The 22,638-nt window shown below is 40.0% G+C and overlaps 1 protein-coding gene across 5 annotated transcripts in view; it reads left to right on the forward strand.

The window, feature by feature from the left end:
• The window catches only part of LOC150000823 (F-box only protein 38), a 49,085-nt gene that overhangs the window by 19,659 nt on the left and 6,788 nt on the right, over positions 1–22,638 (forward strand). The window contains exons 8-17 of one of the 5 annotated variants that reach the window (XM_090288349.1): positions 221–314; positions 1,320–1,450; positions 5,072–5,242; positions 6,814–6,956; positions 7,788–7,998; positions 11,159–11,278; positions 12,841–13,020; positions 14,498–15,232; positions 20,409–20,509; positions 20,748–20,850. In XM_090288349.1, the coding sequence (XP_090144475.1) occupies positions 221–314; positions 1,320–1,450; positions 5,072–5,242; positions 6,814–6,956; positions 7,788–7,998; positions 11,159–11,278; positions 12,841–13,020; positions 14,498–15,232; positions 20,409–20,509; positions 20,748–20,850 (1,989 nt within the window). The remainder of the gene's footprint in view (positions 1–220; positions 315–1,319; positions 1,451–5,071; positions 5,243–6,813; positions 6,957–7,787; positions 7,999–11,158; positions 11,279–12,840; positions 13,021–14,497; positions 15,233–20,408; positions 20,510–20,747; positions 20,851–22,638) is intronic. The other 4 variants (XM_090288351.1, XM_090288352.1, XM_090288350.1 and 1 more) reach the window with 4 other exon arrangements.

The raw sequence follows: 22,638 nt of genomic DNA on the forward strand, positions 1-22,638 counted from the left end.
GGGCTAATTTTCAGATGCTATCAGAATGCCTTTGCAGAATGACGGTATCTGTTTTCGATTTAGGAGTTGATTAGTAGTCATAATTGGTTCTGAGATATTAATTTGAGTGGAAAAATAAACTTAGATTTACTTTTAAACAAATAATTTTCTGAAGTGTGAATAAATGCTTTAATAAAAGTGCTGTGATCAAACAAAATGTCTTGTTCCTTTTCTCCTTTAGGTGGTTTCAGAAACTTGCACACCATTGTTTTGGGGGCTTGCAAAAATGCTCTTGAAGTAGACCTTGGTTACCTCATCATCACTGCTGCGCGTAGGTATGTTTCCCTTCACCTGTATCTTCTGTCATAGGATTCTGTGTTTTTTTCTTGTTTTTACAAAAATGTACGTGTGTGGATATGATCATGCCTTCTTGAGACCTAAAATACACAGGAATTGTTTAAATAGCAGCAGGGGTTCACTTGGTGGTAGTCTTATGTTACAGTGGAGGACCATTTAAGCTGCTCCTTCAGACCCAGCAGCTCTGAGAGGGGCTGGGCTCCTCAGAGAGAAGCAGTCAGCTGTCTGGAGGTGCCTGAGAGTCCAGCACAAGTCGGCGCAGACACTCGTGCCTCAGCTGCTCAGAAAGCGTTGTCTCAACTGTGATGGTTTTCTGAATCGCTTTAGTTACATTGGAGATGTTATTGGCTGTTGAGAAACAGTGTTTAAAATCAGCTTTTTCAGGTCCTGACCTTTTAACATCTTTATATTTTTAACACATTTCCATTTCATTTTATGCCCCATTTCCCATTTCCCATGTTATCAAGACGTTTACCTCTACTTTTACTTCACTATGTTATTTAAATTGAATTATTTTTTATTTTATTCAAAACAAAGTCTTTTCATCAGTAGAATATTAAGAATATAAATAAAACAAAACTGCTTCTAAGTTTGAGTAAGTAGTTATTGTTACCTACTGTAGAACTGTACTCTCTGTTAAAATGGGACTTAACAGTTAGCCTAAAAAAGATGTTAGAAAAATACCAGCAGCAGATTCTTATCTTGACTTAATCAGGTTTAAGAAAGCACTGGAAAGGATATACGATTCTTATGGTGTAATTCATTGTTATTTAATAGAACTTCATTGTACCACCTAAGATGTGCCCACACTTTGCAGAATGCCCCTTTAAAGGAAACATCTCTGATATTTTTTAATGGAGGGTAGAAAAGTTGTTTGCATTTGACACTTCAGTGAGGTAAACTTCTTTCGGAGCCTTACATTAGGAAGAACCTTTGATTCTGGTTGCTTTTATTGTACTGTGATACATATCTCTTGTTCATAGGTTGCATGAAGTTCGGATCCAGCCTTCCCTCACCAAAGATGGCGTCTTTTCTGCCCTAAAGATGGCAGAGTTGGAGTTCCCCCAGTTTGAAACCCTTCATCTGGGATATGTAGATGAGTTTTTGCTGCAGAGTAAGACTTATCCCATTTTTTATTCCCTAGAATTGCTGTAGGGAACTTACTAGACAAATAGAAACCTTTATCGGGATGTTCCATATTATCCTGAATATAAGACAACTTATAATCTTAGGTGCTCTCACTTCTTGAAAAAGAAATTATTCATTTAAACTTGAAGTGTCAGTGATTATTTTTTTCAATATTGCCTCTGATTTTAGCATGATACAGAAAATATAGTGATTATCAGTATACCTCCCCATCAAAAAATTCCTTATCTACATTTGATATTGTCTCCACTCTTGCTGCCCAAGTTTCTTTTCCATTCTGCTTCATTTTTTTCACAGAATGTCATCCTTGGTTCCATTTGTTGAATTTGATCTGCCACACTTCTTGAAGCTTTTGATGGTCCTCTCAGATGAGGTCCCATTCCCTGCCCATGCTCTTCATTTCCATAATAAGCCCACTGGGGCTTCTGGATTTCCCAGATAGTGTGAGCACATAATGGTCAGTATTCATTTAATGATGATTGCTGTTGGAAAGCTTGTTCACAGCATTTTCTGGAATGTATTTACAATGGGGAAACTCATCCCTTGGGTTTGAATGCATGTCAATTCATTATTCAAACTTTTTTCCCACATGACGTTAGTTATACATGTAAGAAACCAGCATGTTTTTATTTTTGCAAGAATTAGTTTCTTCCCCATGTAATTTACAACGAGTCTTTTCTTCAACTGTCACTATCATTCCAGATTTTTGTTTTCCTTTGAATCTAATTTGCGTTGTAGAAAACCATAGTAGACTTATTCTTCTGGTCAGGACAGTCCAGGTCACACAGCATGACTTGTCCTTTTTCATTTCTAATATATGTCATAGTAATAGTTTTCTTTTTTTTTTTCTTTGTTGTAGTTTTCATTCATACAGCTGAAGGATTAAAAAAAATCAGCCAGTTTAACACAGGAATCACTTTTAATGTATATGGCTTTGAAAAAGATCAGCTTTTCACCAACATAGCTTTAAAATGCTAAACTGGCATCGTAATTTCATATAAAATCATGGTACAGTAAATCCTTCCATAGAGTCCTTATTAAGTTCTTGGAACTTCAGCGAAACAATGCTTGTATGATGAAACCAATTTTACCATAGGCTCATTGATAGAAATAAGGGTGAAGTCCCTATGGTGTCTCATCAACATTGTAATGAAAACTATTCTAGCACCTGTTGTATTTGGTATCAGGCTTTTTTGGTTTTGAATTAAGTTGTTAACATTCTCTATTTCTACAGTATCTGTATAGTAACTTAAAATTATTAGTTTGGTAATTGGTGTTCTTTCTATGGTCTTGTGTTCTGTTCTTCTCAAAAGCTCAAAACTGCAAATTTTGTGTCTTTAAGATGACCACATTTAGACCCAGGGAAAGCTTGTCTTTGAGAGTCACCTTTATAACCAGATATTTCCTTGTTGTGTTTCTTTCCCCTCACCACACAGATAAAAGCACTTTACCCTTGACTACTATTATCTTAAACTTTTCAAAAGAACGCTTTTCACAGTCTTTTTCATACTTAATAGTCTCTTAGCTTTAACGTTTTTATAAGCTGTTCTTTTCTTCATATTTGCTGCAGTTCATCCATTTTTCTCTTATAAGGACCCTTCTCTGCTTCTCTGAGCACAGCCTAGGATTCTCTGTATCAGAATAAGATCCAGGTGCCTCTAAGAGACTATCCAGAGAGAAGCGAGAGGTTACAAGCCACACTCTTGCATTTAACGTCATCCTTCTCAGTTACTTAGATTTCGAAGCATCTCTCTGGGAGATACAGGTGGTCCCTGGTAAAACTTGAGTCACTTTTTCTTTTGTTACAAAATGTCTGGCAAAATATAAATGAAACATCACCTTTGTCCCTTATACATTTATGGTGGAAATGAGAGTGCTAGGTTGGGGAAATGGATGTGCCGAAAAGCAGGTGCTGTGTATTAGGAATATAAGAAAAGGTGACCCAGGGAGGAGCACTTAGAGAGGGTTCTATGTTTACATAGCCTTGTGATCTCAGCGCGTCATGTGAAGGTGATAGGATGTAACACTCATCGAAAACCAGAGCAGTATAGAGTAGTCTTTAGTGCTGAAGCTCTGGAGAGATCGCCGGCTTTGAGGCCTGCCTGTTATTAATCATGGGACCTTGGGCTAGTTACTTCTTTAGTCCATAGCTTCTCATTTGTTAAATGGGTTTATCTTCATTTAGCAAATGAGAAAACGTGAACTTTTATTATTACAATCTCTGACATTTAGAAAGCATTCAGTAATGGTAGCTTTTAGCATTCCTATTGGCTGAATTAAAAGAAACAAAAATGAGTCCTTGGTGATGTCCTCAGGGTTTTGAGGGAGACAATCAGGACACCCCAGAGCAGGAACATGGTGTTGTCTCAAAGCAGTAAATGAAGGACATGGATTTCTCATGCTAGGCTGCAGCGTTTGTGCAGATAGCACCCAAGGAACAGGATCAGTCCAAGATTTACCTAATCAGAGGGAGAAGGTAAGTTTCAAGTCCAAAGGGCAAGGAAAAACTTTACCAGGAGGCTAAAGAAAATTGCTCAGCTAAATTGTAAAGGATGGGTTAAGGTGAAATTTGCAAGAAATGTCAGTAAATACACAAAAGATGGTCTATAGGGGAGATACCATGAACTATATGGAAAGTGACATTGGAGTGGGTTGGTTGTTTCAAGCATGTTCCAAACTAAAGGATAAATCCCTGTAATGTGCCGGGCGGCTTCACTAAAGCAAGTGGGTTTCCTTTGTGCTCACGTCAGTCGGTAACGAGGACTGTGAGAGATGTTGTTTCAATTCCTATGCGCCTGTCCTATACTGGACATTGCAGCTGTAAATGTGAACTAGACATAGTTCCTTTTTTTCTTCAGATTGTTCAGAGTCACGTGTGCCATCGTGGACAGTAAAGGGCAGATAGATGGTAGAAACAATGATAGAGGACCAGGAATGAGGTGAGATTTCCAATAGCATAAACTAGAATGGAGGGAACCTCTTCTGCTTATACACACCCCCCTGGGCTGTGACAAGACAGTAGGCACTAAAGCCCCGGGGCAGAGAAAGTGGGTGTACTGGAGTTAGAAGTCCGTTTTCTGCGGATGGATGCAGATTTGCTAACCAATATGATGAGCTCTAAAAATTAATCTGAATTCCCCAAGTTTACACTTTGGTGCACATGGCCGCACCCAGCTCTAAAATTATGATCCTTACACTGAGAAAGTTTTATTTTAAGGTTTTATTTTTCTTTTAAAAACTAAAACTAAAACTTCACCATAAGTGTGCACTAATACAATGTATTCCTCAGTTTTGCTTTAAATTGGCTTTCTTTTTGCCTTTTCTAAACATTTGGAAATCATTTTTTTCCTATTAGGTGCCCCTTAACATTTAATATAAATTCTTACTTTGCAAAATAAATGCTATTGTTTGTATGGTGTACCTAAACAAAAAAGGTATGCAAACCTGAACCTGATGTTGAACAGATACAGAATGATCTGAGAGAGCAATCATACTGGATGTTACGATAAAGAATTGGGAATGCTCCTCCATGGCACTTGACCTTTTTATTTTTATTTTTTAATTAAAAAAATTGTATTTCTTTTTCTAGGCAGAATGGCTAATGCAGATCTGGTGAAGTATGGTTTGGCTGATGTGGTAGAAAATCCTGGTATTATCACCGATATAGGGATGAAGGCAGTCAATGAAGTTTTTTCCTGTATCAAATATCTGGCAATTTACAATTGCCCCCATCTACATAATCCATACAATTGGATCTCAGGTACTGTAGTCTTAAATATGTCTACATTTTATATCGAGATAGTATGTATATTTGTTTTCTGTCTGTGCTGTGAGTTGCATTCCTAATATAGAATGTAGATATTATATATGGATTGTTCATACAAGTTCTGGGGACCTTTGATAACCTACTTGGAAGTATATTCAGTGCCTCTGAGCTCCCGACATCTGCCTAGAAATTTGCACTGTCCAGGTCATGGATTCAAGTGCCCTGATTTTTATATATATTTCTTTGGGGCAGGCACGTATAATGAAGGTTTGAAATTGTTGCTTGGGATATTATAGTGGTTTTCTCTGAATTACCTTCAAATGACACATTATCTGAAAGGACAAGGACAGAATTAGAGTATATAAATATTTTCACACACACACACTGAAATTATATGATATATTACACATTAACTTGTATTGACATTTTTCACCTTAAAATTCTAGGCTGTTTGAGATCTCTTCCAGTGGTATTTTTCATTATTGAGGGAGTTCATTTTTCTCTCTAAGAGAATAATACTATTTGTTTCTATAAAGGTTCTTCTTAAATACCTAAACCCATAATCCTTTAAGTAAATTCAGAACTAGAGAATTTTCATTGTGATATCCTCTTTAACCAACCACGCCCCCCCTCACTGACACCTGCAGAACAGCCACCCCTGCTCTCTGAGTCACCGCCCAGGGATAGTGTAGCTCCTCACAAAGCCTGTCTCCAGGCCCGTTTTTGGGTTCTTAGGCACTGCTGAGGTCGATCACTCATTAGAAAGACCATATCTCACCCACTGGAAGTGAAATTTACCCCTGGCCCAGCTGTACCAAGACTTATTGGGATATACAAACTTTAGGGTGTAGAGGGCATAGATCACTTAAAACAAACAAACATTTATTGGGGTTTTGGTTTGTTTTCTTCAATACAGAAGAGGATAAAGAAGAAAACAAAAAATGGCCTATAATCCCATCACTCAGAACTCCTATTAGCACTTAAAATAATTAAAAGTAATACATGCAATTGCTAACATCATACAGTACAGAAAGGTACAAAATGAAAAGTCTCCTCTTCTCAAAGGTAACCACCATCAACGCTTTCTTGAATATTCTTCTGGACAGATTCCTTTGCACACGTTGCAGCCTGTACATGTATAGCATTGAAAATGATTTATATGTACAAAAGGATCCTGCTGTGTATACACTGTTCTATAGCTTGTCTTTTATAGTAAGTATTTTGAGAGCTTTCCATATCAGCAAGCATATTTAGTTCTTCATTCTTTTAATAGCTACATAATGTTCTATTAAATGAATGTACCAATATTTTTTTAACTAGTGTCCTACTATTGAATATGTGTGTCGTTTGTTGAGTGGATCACGTTTAAATCAAGGCTGATTTTGTCACAAGCTATCTAGTTCTCACAGTGAAATTAGGTAACAAACATAGTTTGCAGTCATCAGGTTTTAGAGATCAGGAGATAAGAGTAAACTTACAGGATTTGAAAGTCTTTGTGACCGATAGCAAAATTAATTAGTAATGGAGAGTGTTAGTTAAATTCTTTCTGGCCATTTCATCAACAGACCACTCAAGATGGACTCGATTGGTTGATATCAACTTAGTGAGGTGTCATGCTTTGAAGCTGGACTCCTTCGGCCAGTTTATCGAATTGTTGCCCAGCCTGGAGTTTATTTCACTGGACCAGATGTTTCGTGAACCACCTAAAGTAAATCACATTTGAGAAAGCCTTTGTTTATTTATTTTGGTACCCAAGGGAGAAAACAAAACAAGTGACTTTTTTCTTTCTAATAATATACCTTTACAGTGTTATAATTGGGTTTTCCTGCCAGCCTCAGTGGAGCCATAAAGGTTATAATAATGATGCATGGCCTCTTTTTCTTGTAAATGAGTATTAAGGGGTCCCTAGAGAAGGGAAAGAAAAAAGTTAAGTGGAAAAACTGTCTCCTTTGGTTTTATAAACTGAAGGTAAGATAGCAAAGGTGGAAATTAGAGCTAAGACAAATTATTATTTGGAGTAATTAATTGGAAGATGAACTCTAATCAGAAACCCAAAATACTAATAAGGAATATGAAATTATCTGGAAATATTTTACTTTGCTCCTTTCTTTTTTTATTTAGATGTATGTCCTGGGAATTTGAAATTGCCTAGTTGAAAAAATGTTAATTTATAGTCTCACTGTAATAAAAACATAATGCTTATGTTCTGTCTTGCCAGTTCTTAATGGTTACATTCCCACTGTTTAAGCAGAGCAATATAGTGGGGAATGCTCAGGATTTGAGGTCAGGATACTGGGTCTCAAGTCCCAGCTGTACCACGTAACTGGTTGGTCATGTGCTATTGGGCAGCTCTCTTCCCAATGTGCATCTCATCTGTAAGTCAGGCATAGTACCTATTTATCTTGCTGAAGTGTTGTGGGCCTTAAATGAAGTCCTGTATGTGTATGTAAAAGCATTTTATAAGTAAAGTGCTGTATAAATATTCTTATGTAGAGATGCAATGAAGGGTTATAAGCGTGTGGTTTTTGTCTTGCCTTAGGGCTGTGCTCGAGTTGGTCTGAGTGCAGGCACGGGAATTGGGGTGTCCTCGGCCCTTGTCAGCAACCAGAACTCCAACAATGACAATGATAACAACGCCCAGAATAATGCCAACATGCACGACAACAATCACCATCATCCAGATGACTCAGACGAGGAGAATGACTTCCGGCAAGATCTGCAACCAGGAGAGCAACAGTTTGCAGCCGACGGTAACCCAGATCTTTTGTGAGCTCCAGACAGAAATGATTTTTACTTTGGATCATGCTTCTCTGATTCTATTCTGTCCCCGTCCTCCCCCATTTCATTTAGTCACTTTACACATTGGGGTCCAAGTTGATAAGGTAAATGAAGGGGTGGATGGAATTCCCTGCCTGTTTGCTTGTTCCGGAGTTGTCCCTGTAATGCCTCTTGTCACAGGATCTATAAGGGTACTTACCGAATGGGAAGGACTCGTAGATGCTTTGGGAATTAGGTTACGATAGACTTTAGAGGCTTGGCTGAAGATTTTACTTTGAGGATTTGGGCAAAAGAACATTTCTTCATATCTTCCTGACCAATAGATAGGATTATTGAGTTTGAATGTGGAGACCATTTTCGGACGTCCCCAGAGCTGAGAAGGATACCAATGATGTGGTGGACGTTGTGCTGGGCATCTTTCACTTACCTTTCATCATTACGTCTTCACAACCATCAGCAAATTAAGTACATAAACTAATAAAGACCTGTTGGATTTCACTGTGTAATTATCCATCTGGTTCTTTAATATTGACCGAGCACCCTCTGTGTGCCAGCCCATGTGCTGTGAGGCTTCGTCGGCCCTTCTGTTGATGAGTGAAGAGAGGAGGGAGCAAATTATTTCCTTATCCAATTTTCCACTTGAATGAGACCCGTGAGAACTAGAGAAGGAATCTCGTGTAGCCATCTGTCTCTTGCCCCTTCCCCTGTCCTTGCGGGCGCAGTAATTAATGAGAATGGGGAGCCCTCGTGGCCTGGAGCTCCTTCTATGATGAACATGTACTGTATGTAGAGCATGATTTCCTTCAGGGTCGCTCTTGAAGCGGCAGGCCCTCATCCAGGAAGCATCTGTGAGCCTCGTCCCCACTTCCTCACCTCACATATTCTCTGCAGAACTCTCCATTTTGGTTCTTGACAAAGTCAACAGTGACTCTTAAAAAAGCTGGGGGTCATTTCTCCAAGTTCATCATCTTTGACATCTCAGCAGCGTTGTCACTGATGCCGCGTCTACCCTCCTGAGATAGTTTCTTCTCTTGGCGTCTCTGAAACCATTTTTCTGATTTCTTCCCAGCTCATTGAATGTACCTGCTCAGTGTTCTTTGACTGCACCACTTCCTCTATTTCATGTTTCTTGATCTCGCTAACCCTTTTTTTTCTACACGAGCTCTTTCAGTCTCATGACTTTCATACCAACTATATGCTAAGAATTCTAAACCTTTTTTGCCAGCCTTCATCTTCATATTTATTGAAGTATTGCAGTAATATCTAGCTTCATGCTTTTTATTTCCACATGAGTACGTACTCTGAGGCATTTCAAACCTATAGCTAAAACTCTCCCTTGACACTCCCTTCTCCCCTGCCAAAAAAAAGAAAGAAAAGAGAAGAAAGGTACACACCCAGAAGGTGCTAGGGGTTGAGGAGGGAGAGTGAGGTCAGGGCAGGTATTATCGCTTTTGCCTTGCTGTCCCTGAGTGCCATCATACTGGCCACTGGCACCGTAAGGAACTGGACTTCAGAGAACACAGCCCACCCATGGGAAGCTGACAAGCAGATATAGTACAAAACCGCCCAAATCCTGTGAACCCAGTTGCAGTTGTGTGGTTGGAGTTGATGAAATGGACAGATTGTAATCTCCACTAGAAAGTTACGTGGCCATAGGGCTTCTCGGTACATCACGGAGAGTGCCTTTCCTTGTGAAACCGCTGACAGGTGCAGCAGGGATCAAAACGTGCGGGAAAACTGATTTAGGAGAGAACAATGGAACTCATATCTGCTAACATGGAAACTGAAGCTTTTGGTTGATGCGAGACTTGCATATAAACCAAATACTCAAGGTACAGTATTGTCAAATAAGAGAGCTTCAGATGCTGTGAAAGGCTGAGAAACAAAGGAATGAGCTAATAAAGGCCAAGATTGAAGAATTAAACAGGTTCAACAAGAGGAAGTCGAAGAATGCCAAAGATAATGGCAACATTTGTAAAGAAATGAAGATTGGTATAAAACATTAGGTGCCATGGGTCTCCAAGTTGACAGTACATTCATTTGTATATATTATTACATACATATCAGTCACACTGATTCTTTTAAATAAAAAATAAGGAGCTGGAGAAAGGTTTTGTGACTTCCTCAAAACCAGGAGTGGAAAGAATTCAAATAAAAGAGAGAGAAACATCAAAACCAAATAAGAAAAAAAGTGGTACAGGGATTCAAAATAAAAAGGGTGAATGAGGATTAGTGCCAGTTGAAATGACTAACATTGATGCCCCCACTCTAGGTGCAAATTTAACACTTAAAAATTAGATTAAAATTTGTATTGACATGCTGACTCTCCTTAATGTAGAATATTAAACCTTTCACACATAGACCTCTACTTAGTTTTGGACCAACCCTGGAATGAAGCAGGGCCACGCACTCTTTATTATCCTCTTGTATTTAACTTCATCCGCTTGCATTAATTTGCTTGTCTCCTTAAGGAGATTCTTTCAGGAACAGGATCTATTTCTCCTTCACTGGTTTTGTTTTTGTTGTTTTTTTTTTGTTTGTTTTCATTTCACTCCAAGGGTTGGATTGTTGACTTCTCAGTAGTGATTACTGAGCGCCCCCAGGCACTGAGGATGTGGTGGTGGTGGGATGGATGTGTGCCGCCCTCTGGGTTGTGGCTGAGCTGTAAATGTGTAGGATAGCATTGGTATTATCCTGACTCAGCCTGGGGTCAGGCACCCAGGCTGAGGTGGTAAGGGGGGCTGGATTGAGTGTCTTGCAGGAGGTGGCTCTTACCACTTTAACGCAGATAGCTTAGAGGGAGGCAGGCAGTTGTCTCATGCAGCCATCCCTGGTCTCATCTTCAAGAACAGCCCTGGTGAGTTCTCCCAGCTGTGTGCCTTTGTCCCTGCTTCCGTCTTACAGTGGTGGACTTTCACACGCTCCTTTCCCATCTGCGATTTCCTTTCCTACAGAGTAACTGGCCACGTCTTGTTAATGTTGATCTAGTGAAGCACAGTTACATGCTGTTTTCTGTAGTTGGTCTTATAATCATGGGGCTGTTCGTTTCTCAGGGGTGCCCCAGTTTTGTCTGCCATTGTGGGTTCTTTTAGATCGCTCCTGGTTTGACTTGGACTGTTTATTTTGTTTAAGCATTGAATGAGATGGAAGACATGGTACAAGAAGATGGAGAGGTGGTGGCTGAGAGTGGACATGAGACTCCAGCTCACAGTCAGGCAGTTATTCCTGTGGATGTGGACGAGGAGCAAGCAGGTAATCATGTGACGTCCCACATTCATGGTTCTGAAAACAAGGGCCTGACTCTACTCAAGTGAAGCACTAAGAACAGTTAATGATACGTTCTATGCTGCTTATTATTGAGGGTGGTGTTATACTGATGCTCTCCTTCCTCCATGTATATGTATCTTACTCAAGTTTGTTTTTGATTTTTTTAACTGTGATAACAAGTCTTTATTGGCATGTGTGTGTGTAGAGAAAGAAAGCACTCAAATTATTAATAGGAAAATAAATGGCCTGATTAAAGATCTTGCTTATCCTCTCTCTTCATTTTCATGGCAATTGGGAGCAGTGGAGAGGTTGACCTGGCTTAGCAAATAGACCAAGATCTAATCTCCTTTTGCCATTGGGTGACTTACGGCTGGCCATGGAGTCAGAGGCCCTTAAAGATGACCTATGGTACAGGAATTAAGAAGCATAGTAGGAGGGAGTGGAATAGACAGGAAGATGTTGAGAGGAACTATATGCAAAGCCAATGGGCATGGACTAAGGTGGGGGGAACACTGAAAGGAGGGATGTCACTGGGTGGAGGGGAACAAAGGGAAAAGAAATTGGGACAACTGTAAGAGCATAATCAATAAAGCATAATTTAAAAAAAAAAAATGACCTAATTCAGCCCTTTGTGTTATATAAGGAAACTAACATCCTTTCAAAAGTTTGAATGTTTTGCCCAAGCCCACTCAGCCAGTGAGCAAGGGACAGAAGTGAGATTAGAATTCAGTTTAGCTCACTCCTTGTCTGTTGGAAGGCTGCCTTGTTTGTGAGTGCAAAATAGCTTTACCCTTGTGTTAAGTGTCTTACAGATGCAGGCACTTATTAACAAATATTGAGTGCCTGCTCTTTGCCAGGCATTGTACAATGTAACAGGAAAACACCCAGGTTCCTTGGAGTCTACATTTTATTGAGGGAGTGAATATCAGTCACTTTCCAGAGAGAATTGTTCCAGACAAGCTGAAGGTTTACAGTGTGTCCTGCAAGCAGATAAAACACTTTTTGCATAAATATAAATACTTATATAACCAAACTATAACAAGTGTCTAGCCTTTCAGGAACGTATCTTCTTCCTCTAGTGAGATAGGCCTCCCCTCAGCTGAAGAGTGCAGAGTGCTCACCAGGCTCCCAGGTGTCCGAGGTTCATCTTCATTTCCTTCGCCGCCTTTTGTGCATTTGCAAAATTGGAAAAATGCCTCTGTTTTAAATGGTCATCATGACTGTTATTATGATTATATTAGCATGACTTGAGACTTTTTGAAATAGTGAAGGTCTTGAAGGGGGATGCCATGCAATCTGTTTTTATTTGCCTTTAGAACTGTATAATATTGATGGGCATATTAATCATATTTAATGTGTATGTAATGCTTTAGAGTTAAAGTGCTTTCACAGTCTCTCATCCAGGTGTACATTCCATTAAAATGAATGATGAGGGAGGCTGCATGGAGCCAACGCATCTCTGTGAGCCCAGATTCCTAGAAATAGTACTTTGAGTGAGAGCCTTTCTTGGGCAAAAGTAACTGTTAGGCCTGTGCTTTTTGTTTTAGGCCCCAGTGGTCTTCAGCGTGTAGTAAAACCAACCCCAATTACTGTTCATGATTCAGAGAGCGACGATGAGGAAGACAGTCTAGAACTCCAAGAAGTCTGGATCCCTAAGAATGGTGCTCGGCGTTACTCTGAGCGTGAAGAAAAAACCGGAGAGCCAGTGCAGTCCAGGGAGTTGTCAGGTGAGAGATTATGTTGCCCTCTGACCTGTCAGCGAGAGTCATGGGAACTGACCCACAAGGCCTTTATTTATTGGAGGTGTCCCTGCCACAGCTTGTGGCGCAGGGAACATCTCCTTATCAAGTGTGGCAGGAGGCAGGAAGGGCGGTGGCCCAGGCAAGAGGGGAATCTGGGTGGTGCCGTCGAGGCCAAGTGAAGCACAGTAACCATATTATGGGACCGGGGCTCAGGGAGAGAAGACGTGAGGCTTGTGACTCCCAAGTGGAGGCCTTAGGAAGTGGTGACCTTGCGCTCGGGGATTAGTGACAGGGGTTAGTCACTGAGCCATCCAGGGCATTGAAGACAGGCATTCCCCAGTTCACAGTCTGTCCAGCTGTGCTTGGTGAACATAGGTGGCCACTTTGGTGCTTGAGGGAGTCCTCAACTATTTTCTTATAATCCGCTGCCTCCCTTTAAATCTGGGCAGCAGCCTTCTGCCATTTGCCTCACCAAAAAGCTATAATTCTCTTAAATTATAGGTTCATATTTTGTCCTTGTCTTTCCTTCCCTTCTGTCTCAGAACCATATGCTTACCACTTTCAGAAAAGAATGAGGTTTTTAGAAATTCTCCACTCATTTTTCCTTGGATACCCTACTCCTTGATATGTTAGAATGTTCAGTATACATTAACACCGAGCCCATAATATATATGCACTTCTGTGTATGGAGAGCTCAATTCTTTAGACTTGGAAAATTTACTAACCACTGACTGATCACTCAATTCTTATTTAATCCCTTTTAAGAAATTCAGATATCTTTACACTGTGGTTGAAAGGAGCTTTAATGGAAACTGAAATTTAGGGGAAGTAATATGACCAGCTGATTAACCTCATGTTCCCTAGAAAGTTAAGTTTCTGAATTTAGAAACTAGATCTTCTGTCAGCCTGACAAAACCTGAGTTGTCTGAGTATTTCCTCATATATTCATTGAGCCTTACTGTGCCCCAGGTACTGGTAGATGCCGTGAGGGTTGCAGGGATGAGTAAGTCATGGTCTCTAGGGAACCTCTAGTCTGGTTGAAGTGTCAGGTTCGCACCATGTGTAACAATGTTACAGGGAACGTACTACAGGGGTTTGGGGGTGGGTGCAGAAGAGCTGGGACAGAGACCCAAGGCTGAAGCATCAGGGAGAACAAAGCCCCCAAAGTAATAAGGCTGGGGAATATTCATTTTGGGCTGGGGTACAGAATGTATCCAAGGGGGAGGAGAGTGGAATGTAAGTGTGGAATCAGATCCCGGTGAGCCTTGGAGGCTGAGCTGAGGACCATAAACCAGGCGGGCACTAGAGAGGATTTTTGAGCAGCTGAGTGATGTGGTCACCATTATACTTCAGGAAAATTAGTGTACATTGTTTCCTGTCCGAATTTACTCTTACCTTTTGTCCAGAATTTGTACTGAAATCTTTTCTTTTCCTCGGGCCATTCTTCTTTTTCTGTAAGCAGTAAGTGGAAAAGGCAAGACTCCACTTCGAAAGAGGTACAACTCCCATCAGATGGGCCAGTCGAAGCAGTTTCCCCTCGAGGAAAGCAGCTGTGAGAAAGGCTGTCAGGTCACCAGTGAGCAGATCAAAGCCGATATGAAAGCAGCTAGGGATATTCCTGAAAAGAAAAAAAACAAGGATGTTTATCCCAGCTGCAGCAGCACCACCGCCAGCACAGCGGGAAACGCCAGCTCGCTCAGCGCTGCCTCTCAAAGCCCTGACTGTGTAAGGACGGTGGACAGCGGCGGCTCTTCCGAGCCTAGCCCTCCGGAAGCGGATGTGTCCAGGCAGTGTGTCTGCTCCCCCGCTGGGTCAGAGGACTCTGAGGCCGTGGAGGAGGGAGATGCAGAGCGTTCTGTCTGCCCCCGATGCTGCTGTCACAGGCCTCAGGAACCCCAAAGGAGAACTAGCAGGTGTTCTGATGAGGAACGTCCTTCAACCAGCCGAGCCTGTGTTGTGAATGGCCCGGATGGTACGAGATCCGCCTTTTCCTTTAGGACTCTGCCACAAGGGGGGTCTTCAGGCCCAGCACATGATGAGAGGACTAATGGGAGTGGCTCTGGGGCTACAGGTGAGGACAGGAGGGGGAGCTCCCAGCCTGAGAGCTGTGACGTGCAGTCTAATGAAGACTACCCTCGGAGGCCCCTAACAAGGGCCAGGAGCAGACTGTCCCATGTACCGCTGGTATCTGAGTCAGGTATGACAATGCTGCCAGGACTAGCACCTGCAGGTCAGGACTGGAGAAGGTGCTAGCTCTTTCCATAGGTGTTCCTGCGTAACGCCAGTTGGGCAGACTGAATTCTGTGTTGGGGTTCTGTGATCCTACAGGTTTGGAGCTAATTCTCAGCAGTGATGGGGGAGGGGAGGGTGTGTAAAACAGCTTGTAAAGCATCCAGCTCAGAAAAACTCAAAAAGTTAAGTTTCTCAGAAAAAAATACCACTGTATACATTGACCCCAATTACAACACCGATTCTGATGTGTAAGCTCCAGTAGATAAACTCTGCTCACATCCCACACTTAGGGAAGTCTTATTGTGGGTGAAGTTTTGAACCTTAGCCAGGAGATTGGGACCTGAAGTTGCTGGGGCTGGAACATATGTGGGTATTACCCCTGTATCTGCCTCCGCAGTTGCTCAGTAATTTTTTTCTGAAGCCTGGTTTCATCTCTAGTTAAGTTTGCCAGGATAAAAGCAGGTGAGTACTTCAGCTGAGAATTATTTCGGTGAAGATATACTGAAAGCATGTATATGTATATAATATCATTAACAGTATTTACAGCGTGTGCACCAAGGCATTGTGTTGGATGAGGGTGAGCTTATTTTCTTAACCATAATTCTGTTCATGTATCTGACCTTGTTTTTAAGTCATCTCCTCTGCCTTTATTAAGTCATGTATGCCTGTCAATGAATAATAATGTATTTTAATTTTATCCAAGTCTTCCTCAATTTCAAAATCTTAACATCAGCCCCAGAACATAGAGTCAATACTTTTTTACATACTAAGTAGAACTGATTTCATCATGTGGAATTAAACTAACAAAAATAAGCTTTTATAAGATGAATATGAGAACTTATGTGCTAATCATCATAGCATAAACTCATATTTAAAGATAGAAATTTTAATTGAAGATTTCATTATGCTTTGCAAAAATGAGTTCCACTGTATGATGAAAACACTTTTTCCCAGCTTCAAGTTTAAATGCTTTGTGATATTTTTATACATAACAAAAATTACCATTTTAACCATTTTGAAGTGAATGGTTCATTGGCATTGAGTATCACACTGCTGTGCAGCCGTTACCGCCGTCCACCTGAGCTTTTTCATCTTCCCAAACTGAAGCTCTGGGCCCTTTAAACAGAAGCTCCCCTTACGACCCTTTTGTTGCAGGTGTTTGTTTGTTTGTTCTTTGTTTTTTCATATTTGTAAAGTCAGATCTCTGTGTTTGTTTACCTTTATGATTTTGTTCTTTATTTTTATGCTGTGGAAGGCTTTCCCTACAACTGTTTCAAATAATTGTTCACATCTTTGCATTTTGTTTGTTTATTTTAATCTGTGGGATGTAACTTGACTTTTTTTTTATTCCAAATTATCACCAAGTTGTGTCAATACTGTTTATTGACATCCATTTCCATGCCATTATTTTGAAATGCTTTTTTGTCATGTATCTTCGGTACACCTAAGTTTATCTCTGGGCATTTGGTTCCAGTGCTCTGTCCTCTTTTATTATTCTGTCAGAACTTCCTTGATTAGTCATATATTTATTATTTCTTTTTATAGGTATATTTTATAATTTTGTCAAGCTCTAAAAACAAATCTTGGTTTTTGTTTGGAATTCTGTTACATTGATTGAAAAGATTGCCATTTTTCTAGCATTGAGTCTTCCTATTTGGAGACTCTTTTGTCTCCTATTTTTTCTTATGTCTCTTGGTAACACTTTATAGTTGTTACCATTTTGGGGGTCTTGTTTTGTTTCGCTTTTGTTTTTAGCATAGATCCTTTATGTTAACCGCAGGGGACTTTGACTTCTTTTTGTGTGTTCTGCTATCCCTTTTATCATTTCCTTCTGCCTTGTTTTGTGACTAGAACTTTTTTTTAGGTTAAATAATTCCCTAGAATTAAAAAATAATAATTTCACTGATATAGTGCTTTTTACTTTTTTTAGTAAATTTTATGTTACGTTGTGATTTTTTTTTTCAATTTGAGAAGACTTCTAATTATGTAGCTAATGTGCATATAGTAGGCACATTTTGTTCTAATATTTTTTAAACACAATACAAATGTCCATTTACTTTCAGTAACAACTTTTCTGGAGAAATGTCAAAGTGCTGATTTGAATATTATCCAGATCTCTCTTGGAAAGAAGAACAAGTTATATGGATGGTTTTCAACTTGTTATTTTTAATACAGTGTGTGTGTGTGTTTTAAGATTTTTTAAATTTATTTTTAGAGTGGGGGGCAGGGAAGGAGAAAGAGAGGGAGAGAAACATCAATATGTGGTTACCTCTAGCGCACTCCTAGCTGGGGACCCTGGCCCACAGCCCAGGCATGTGCTCTGACTGGGAATCGAACCAGCGACCCTTTGGTTCACAGGCCAGCATTCAGTCCAATGAGCCACACCAGCCAAGGCTAATCTAGCATGTTTTTGATATCTATTGCCATCCTGCTTTAAAAGTTTTAAGGAGAAAAATCCAAACTAATAAAGGAACAAACTTGGATTGAGTTTTTAAATTCCTTTAAAGAAAACATTTGAGTTTTTTAGTTTTCAATTTATGGCCTTATGTACTGTTAAAACCATGTTAGAAGGTAATATAGTTATTTGTCTTGTGGATTTTTATTTTGGGAATAAATGCCTATAAGTTTTTTTGTTTTTTTTTAATCCTCATTGTATAATACCTTATACAATAAATAGCACAAAAATAACTGATTGGATTGTCGAAGAATAACATTTAGGATTAATATGTTGTGGTTCTCATAAATACTAACCTTTTTCCTGAACAGCTGAGATTGGTCTGCTTTTCTGTGTTTCTGTAGCATCTTCTCTGCTAATGTTAGCTATAATGTGTTGTCATTTTGTGTATTACTCTCTGTCTTTCAAGTAGACCATGAGCTCCATGAGGGCAGGGACAATGTCTGCTTGTTCACCATTATATGCCCAGCTTCTAGAACAATGTCTTTCATGGTGTGGGACACAGTGAATAATTGTGAACTTAAAAGTGGTAGGACCCAGCATATGATAGATGGTAGATGTTGAAATCACTTAACAGTTGTCCCTAAACAAAGAGAGAGGCATTAAAAACAAACAAAAACAAGATGAACTCTGTTTTCCTTTTACATTGGGAAGCCTTTGTTTTTCAAGATTATCAATGTATAAAGTGTAAAAACATAAACCGCCAGTTTGGGCTCTCTGGAGAGCAGGAAATTGAGCTTGGAACCCCATATTCTAATCGGTTAAAGGGGAGGGGAGAGAACAATCCAGGAAGTGGAGAGTTTGAAAATTGGATCTTAAAAGGAGAATGCTAATAGAGGATTGTTATTTGAACACTGTCACAAAGGAATGGAAACCAACTTGCTTTTGTATGTTTGTTTGATTTCATTTTTGTGGACATGGAGAGGGGAACCAGGACCTATTACTGGTTGTAACAAGTGTGTGAATTACGCTGCCTTTAGGAGATGCCTTGTCAATGAAGCTAATTAGATTTTGCGTGAAGTTCCTGCAGGAATACAGTGGAAGGTGGCCTTCACTGGGTTGCCTAGCACAGAGTTTTCATGTATTTCAAGAACCCCAGGTTTTGCTTGGATTCAGGGACATTGTTGGAGGTTTGCTGGGCTGAACTCTTGGGTTCTCTTTTAGGCTTCAACCAAAGAAGCTGCTTTCATTTGTTCTGCGTAGTAAGATTTCACAAAGGTTTCGGGAGGTGAAGGAACGGCCCTGGTATATAAAAAAACAAAACAAAACAGAAAAAACATTTGGACTAACTCTAGAGTTTTCATCTAACCGCAAGCCTTTGGGAATTTGCCTATTTGCACCTTGTTTCCCTGTCTTCCTTAGTCATCTGTCATGTTTGAAGTTAGAGAATTGCCAGGTGAAATGTCATCATCTGGTAGTGGTATGTGAAAGAGTCATATGGTGGGATTTTACTCACGAAGGTCAGTCTTCATCAAGTATCTGCTCTGCTGCAGAATGATGATCAAAAATGAGGACCGACTTTTAGTGTCTTGTCTTAGAATATATCCGTGCTTGTTAAGTTCTACATATGAGTTTAGAACTTGTGTGTGAAATCATATTTGCTTTAATAATTAAACTGTATGTTTTAGAAGAATACCGGTAAATGGGTTAGAGTCTTTCTAATGAGGGCTTGGCAGATGAAAGAGTGCAGGTGCTGTAGCGTAGTGACTGCCACCAGATTGCCTGGGTTTGGCTCTTGGTTCCCCCAGTTTTACCTTTTCAAACTTCTGATGTCTTACTTTCCTAATCTGTAAAATAAGGAGAATAATAAATTATCTCAAAGGGCTGTTAAAAGGATTTATTACTTTAATACTAGTGAAACCCTTAGAAAAGTGCCTGACACACAGTAAGCGCTCATTAAATATTTGCTATTATTATTACATCGTTTATGTATCTGATGCATTCATTCATTCATTCAGTGAATGCTGAGTGCGATTCATTAAATAAATGTCCATTTTAGATCATTGCTATTGGCTGACATTGATACAAAAATGAAAAGACAATGTTGTTGCCCTCAAGGAGCTTCTTAGTTTAAATGGAGTTGTAAAAGAAGTATACAGGGAATTACAGAACCTTATATAATGTTTGGGAATTCAGGTGATTTGTCACAAGTGGTGGCTTTTGAGATGGTCTTTTCAGGGATGGGTAGTATTTCCAAAGTGAAGTCAGGGAAGTTGTTCTGGGCAGAAGGAACTGGAAAGGTTAATGGCTTCAGAGGCATCAGCAATGGGAGCTGGCTAGGATATAGGATGGAATAAAACTGAGCAGATGGGCAAAGCATAGCTCTAAAGCTCAGGCGTTGCAATGCATTTATTAAGCAGTAGTCTAGAATTTAAAGTTGCTTAACAGGAAATTGCTGAGTTTAATCCACCGGTGATGTTTCAGATGGCTTGAGTGCCTAGAGATGGGAATGTCATTTAGATTGTTGGAATGGTCCAGGGGTGAAAGGGATACTATGTTGGAGGTAATGGAGGGCGGTCTTGTTTTGGAACAGTCAGTTGGAAATAGAGGTCTGTCTATTACATTGGGGACCAAGTAATAGATCTGAGAGTTGCCTCGATGTAGTTGATACACACACAATTGGATGTGCTCTCTTGAAGGAAAGAAAGCAAGGCTAAAATTTGCATGTTCCTCTTGCTTTTTTTAGAGGTTGCTAAAACAAAGCCACGCCATTCTATGAAGCGGAAGAGGACAGCAGATAAGTCCACCAGTACCAGCGATCCTGTGATTGAGGATGACCACGTGCAGGTGAACAAAAAGCCCACTTACCTCTCAGTCCAGCCAAGGTCCTGAAAATGTTAAGAAACCCAAGTGTACATGATTATATACCTTCTTTGCTCTAAACAGAAGAAATTGGTAACAGCGACTTCTCACTTGTGCCAGTGAAAACATTTTAAGTTTTCAAGAGAAAGTATAGAAAGAGACATCTAACTTAAACTTTTTCTCCTCATAGGTCCTTGTATGAATAAAATTTTTCTCCTCATAGGTTCTTGTATTAAAGTCCAAAAATCTTGTCGGAGTCACTATGACCAACTGTGGAATCACAGATCTGGTGCTAAAAGACTGTCCCAAGATGATGTTCATCCATGGTATGTACCGAGGCCCATGTCATGCAAGAATTAAAAGAATTAACGACTCATACACACTACATTACTGTGTTGTTTTTCAAAGGAATCATTTTGTCCTGTTCTGTAGTTCTCAAGTAATTAGTATTTGTGAGGGGCCATGTATCAGACACTTGTTGGTTCGTCTTTTAAAATAGCCTCTCCTTCAGTTTCCTCTAAATGGTACTTGCTACCTGATCTGATCAAATCAGATAGACCTCAGCCTGAATCCTGTCTCTGCCATTTGCTAACTGTATGAAGTTGGACGTGTTTTATGTGTAAATGTTTTTCAGGGGGAGTGGTCACTGGGCCTTAACTGCTCTTGATTTGACTGACATGATTAATTATAACCTCAATTCATGGCACATTATCATTAGTCCAGTGGTCCCATTTGTCCCTCGTTGCCAGTCCCATCGACATCCACCCCTATACTCGTGCATTTAATGTAAGTCCTTCCAGTCCATCTTTCATGTATTTACTTATATACATGTTTGGCTCTGAAAAAATGTAGGGTGTTATTTTGTGTGAGCTTTTAAAATTTGTAGATATAGTGTGTCCTGTATACAATCTGTTTATTTTTCTATTTTCACTCATAATTATATTCTTATACCTATCCATGTAAAATTATGAAGATCTGACTCATGTCTTGCCTTGGGAGAGTTATATAGTATCTGTTTATTTTTTTTCAATCTGTAAAGTGTGCTGGTGATGCTTACCTTATGAAGCATTTATAAAAGTTAAATGCTGTGTTTGACGTGTGCTTACGTGCATGTATGCATATACATACACACACAGTACAGGGCCTGACCTCTGGTAAACGCCTAATAAGTGTTAATTTGTGTTATATTAGTATTGCAAAAATAATTAGGGGCTTTCTTTTCTTGCACTTCTATAATAAACAAAACAAGAAAATTGTTACCATTTTGTCATAAACTGTGAGAATCCCAGAAAGGAGAAATAAAACAGATTTAAACACATAACCTCTCCCCTGAATTCTAGAAAACACCAGACTTGGGGAACCTTAGGCCCATTTGCACCCTTGAGAGGTGGTACTACTCCATTCCAACCAATGAGGTCTTAAAACATCTACTAAATAACAATCTCCTATTGTAGTTTCCTCCTCAAACATCAGGGGCCCATTAAAGGCTCAGAATCAGAAGGTCATAACAGCAGGGGAACTCAGCCTGGCTCACGGCAGCAAATAAGGGCTTTCAGCTCTGCCCTCTGAGGTCTCAGAATCTAACGCTCACTCCACCTTTGTACTCTGCTGGTTGATTTCTCATCCCTTTCTCTACTCTGATTGCTCTGAGAATCTGATTGGTTGTCACCACTGCACTTGACTCCATGAGTCTCTGTATATCTTTGGAGACCTAGTGATGCATCACATGACCTCAGGCTCAGCCTTTTGCCCTTAAACCAAATTTTTTAGCTAATGGGACAGAGGACCTTAGATAGTAGCTCAGTTGCTAGAAAACAGCTAAGTTATGGCGGATGAGATGACTAAATGAAATCAGAATTGACCTTGGCCATGCCTGGTTTTACAGCAGAGAACCGTTGAATCCTGATTACCATCTAGTCCTCTCTCTGTCTTTCCTCCTTTCTTGTCTCCTCTCTCCTGCCATGTCACAGAAGGAGAAAATGAGTCTGAAAGGCAGGAGACTGACTTGCTCGTTGTTCAAAGATCAGGTTAGTTGCAGGGCCAGAGTGCTCAGGACGATGATATTTGGGTTAAAGGTGTTACAGAAGATACCCTTAATGAGTTAAAAAGAGCAG

Source organism: Furipterus horrens, unplaced genomic scaffold (genome assembly GCF_987537825.1).
Source record: "Furipterus horrens unplaced genomic scaffold, mFurHor1.1.pri manual_scaffold_10, whole genome shotgun sequence".
Taxonomy (NCBI): Eukaryota; Metazoa; Chordata; class Mammalia; order Chiroptera; family Furipteridae; genus Furipterus; species Furipterus horrens.